The sequence below is a fragment of the Microtus ochrogaster genome, unplaced genomic scaffold, assembly GCF_000317375.1.
Source record: "Microtus ochrogaster isolate Prairie Vole_2 unplaced genomic scaffold, MicOch1.0 UNK80, whole genome shotgun sequence".
NCBI lineage: Eukaryota > Metazoa > Chordata > Mammalia > Rodentia > Cricetidae > Microtus > Microtus ochrogaster.
Genome location: NW_004949178.1, coordinates 1,603,320 through 1,605,114, shown reverse-complemented (window position 1 = coordinate 1,605,114; position 1,795 = coordinate 1,603,320). Strand labels below are relative to the sequence as shown.

General features: G+C 48.5%; 1 protein-coding gene across 2 annotated transcripts in view; it reads right to left on the bottom strand.

Annotated features, from left to right (window-relative positions):
- Nucleotides 1-1,795, bottom strand: part of Slc7a7 (solute carrier family 7 member 7) — a 49,672-nt gene that overhangs the window by 1,438 nt on the left and 46,439 nt on the right. For both annotated transcript variants that reach the window (XM_026777685.1, XM_026777686.1), the window contains exons 8-9: nucleotides 1,288-1,437; nucleotides 64-247 (exon numbers count right to left, since the gene is read on the bottom strand). In XM_026777685.1, coding sequence (XP_026633486.1) covers nucleotides 64-247; nucleotides 1,288-1,437 — 334 coding nt within the window. The remainder of the gene's footprint in view (nucleotides 1-63; nucleotides 248-1,287; nucleotides 1,438-1,795) is intronic.

The window sequence follows — 1,795 nt, the reverse complement described above, 5'->3', positions numbered from 1 at the left end:
AATGGCAAACAAACAAAACCAGTCTATTGAGGTAGCTGAGCAACTGGGAGATCCAGAGCTTACCTACGATCCTGCGAAGGCAGAGAGGTCGCTTGTGCTCGGGGACCCTGACGATGAGGAAGTAGAAGGGCAAGCCTGAGAGGGCAATGGCGATGCCGATGAGGGAGTTGATGGTGTCACTGTAAAGTGGGACGGCCACCAGGAAGATGGTGCAGAGGCAGAAGACAATGGGGAAGAAAAGACTGAGCTAGGGACAGAGAACAACCTGGAGTTAGCTCGGCGTGCACTTGGTTGTTTGGAGGTGGTCTCCCTTTGTGGCCCAACCTAGCCTTAAACCCATGACTCTACCTCAGTCTGAATGCTAGGATTGTAGGCATGGGTTGCTACACCCAGCTCGGAATTGCTCACAGCCTAGACAGTCCTAATGCCCTGAAGATGAAAACACTGAAGGGCTGAAGGTAGAACACAGTGGTATAGCACTTGCCGGACCTAAGTACTCAGCCTCCTTTCTGTTGTCTGCATGCAGGCACCACCAATTCCTACCATTGTTTGTTGGTTATTTTAGGGCAGTGGGGTGAGACTGCTCAAGATCCAACCCAAGGCCTATGCAAGACAGGATACACCACTGAGCTGGATCCCCAATCATTGCTAGGTTGTTTGTGGGATTGTTGGCTCACCGGCCTTTACATGCTGCCAATGCCTAGCTCCCCAACCCTTGTGGGTTTTGGGTTTTGTTCTTTCCTAGAGACATTGAGTTTTTTTGTTTCTTTAGTTCCTATAGGTGTTTTGTTGCATGTATGTCTGTGCACCACATACATGTCTGGTACCAGAGGAAATGAGAAGATACTAGATCCATTGAAACTGGAGTTACATTATGTGAGCCTTCATGTGGGTACTGGGAAACCTGAATCCTCTTCAAGAATCAGTGCTCTTAACCACTGAGCCATCTCTCCAGCCCCTGTTGTTAGTTTTTTAACAATTTATTTATTTTCATTTTATGTGTTTTGCCTGCACATATGTGTGCCTAGTACCCACAGAGGATCCCCAGAAACTAGAATTACAGACAATTGTGAGTTGCCATAAGGGTGGTGGGAATCAAACCCAGGTACTTTGCAAAAGCATCAAGTACTCTTAACCTCTGAGCCACCTCTCCAGCTTAACCCTTAATTTTTTCATTGCAGATACATTCCACTATGCCTGACGTACAATAAACTCTTGTAAGATGCCTGCAGCAGCAGTTCTAGCTGCACTAAATGGAACAAAGGTGGGGTAAGGGAAATGGATTACCTTGAGAGGGCGAGGCCGGTCAGGTTCCTTCCAGCGTAGATAAAGCTGACCCACGATGGAAAGCCCCACAAAGAACCAGTAGCTGAAGCTGTAGTAGTTAATGAGCTGGAAAATGTCCTCCACACACAAGTAGACCAGTGCCAAGATGCCCTGTTGATGCAAGTCCAAGTCAGTTCCTCTCAGGCCCTGGTTGTTCTAGGTGCTTTCTACCACGCTCAACCCCTCCCAGGCCCATCCCAGGCCACATCTTCACAGTCTCCATGTTTGCCTTCTGCTCCAAACCCTGCAGCACTCTTGGTATTTAATTCCTCCTCTATTAAAAGAAGCTTGCCTTTAGTCAGGTGGTGGTGGTCTTTAATCCCAGCACTAGGGAGGAGGTGAGTCTCTTGTGAGTTCAAGGCCAGTCTAGTCTACCGGAGTTCCAGGGCCGCCAGGGCTACACAAAGAAACCCTGTCTGAAGTAGGGTGTGTGTGTGTGTGTGTGTGTGTGTGTGTGTGTGTGTGTGTG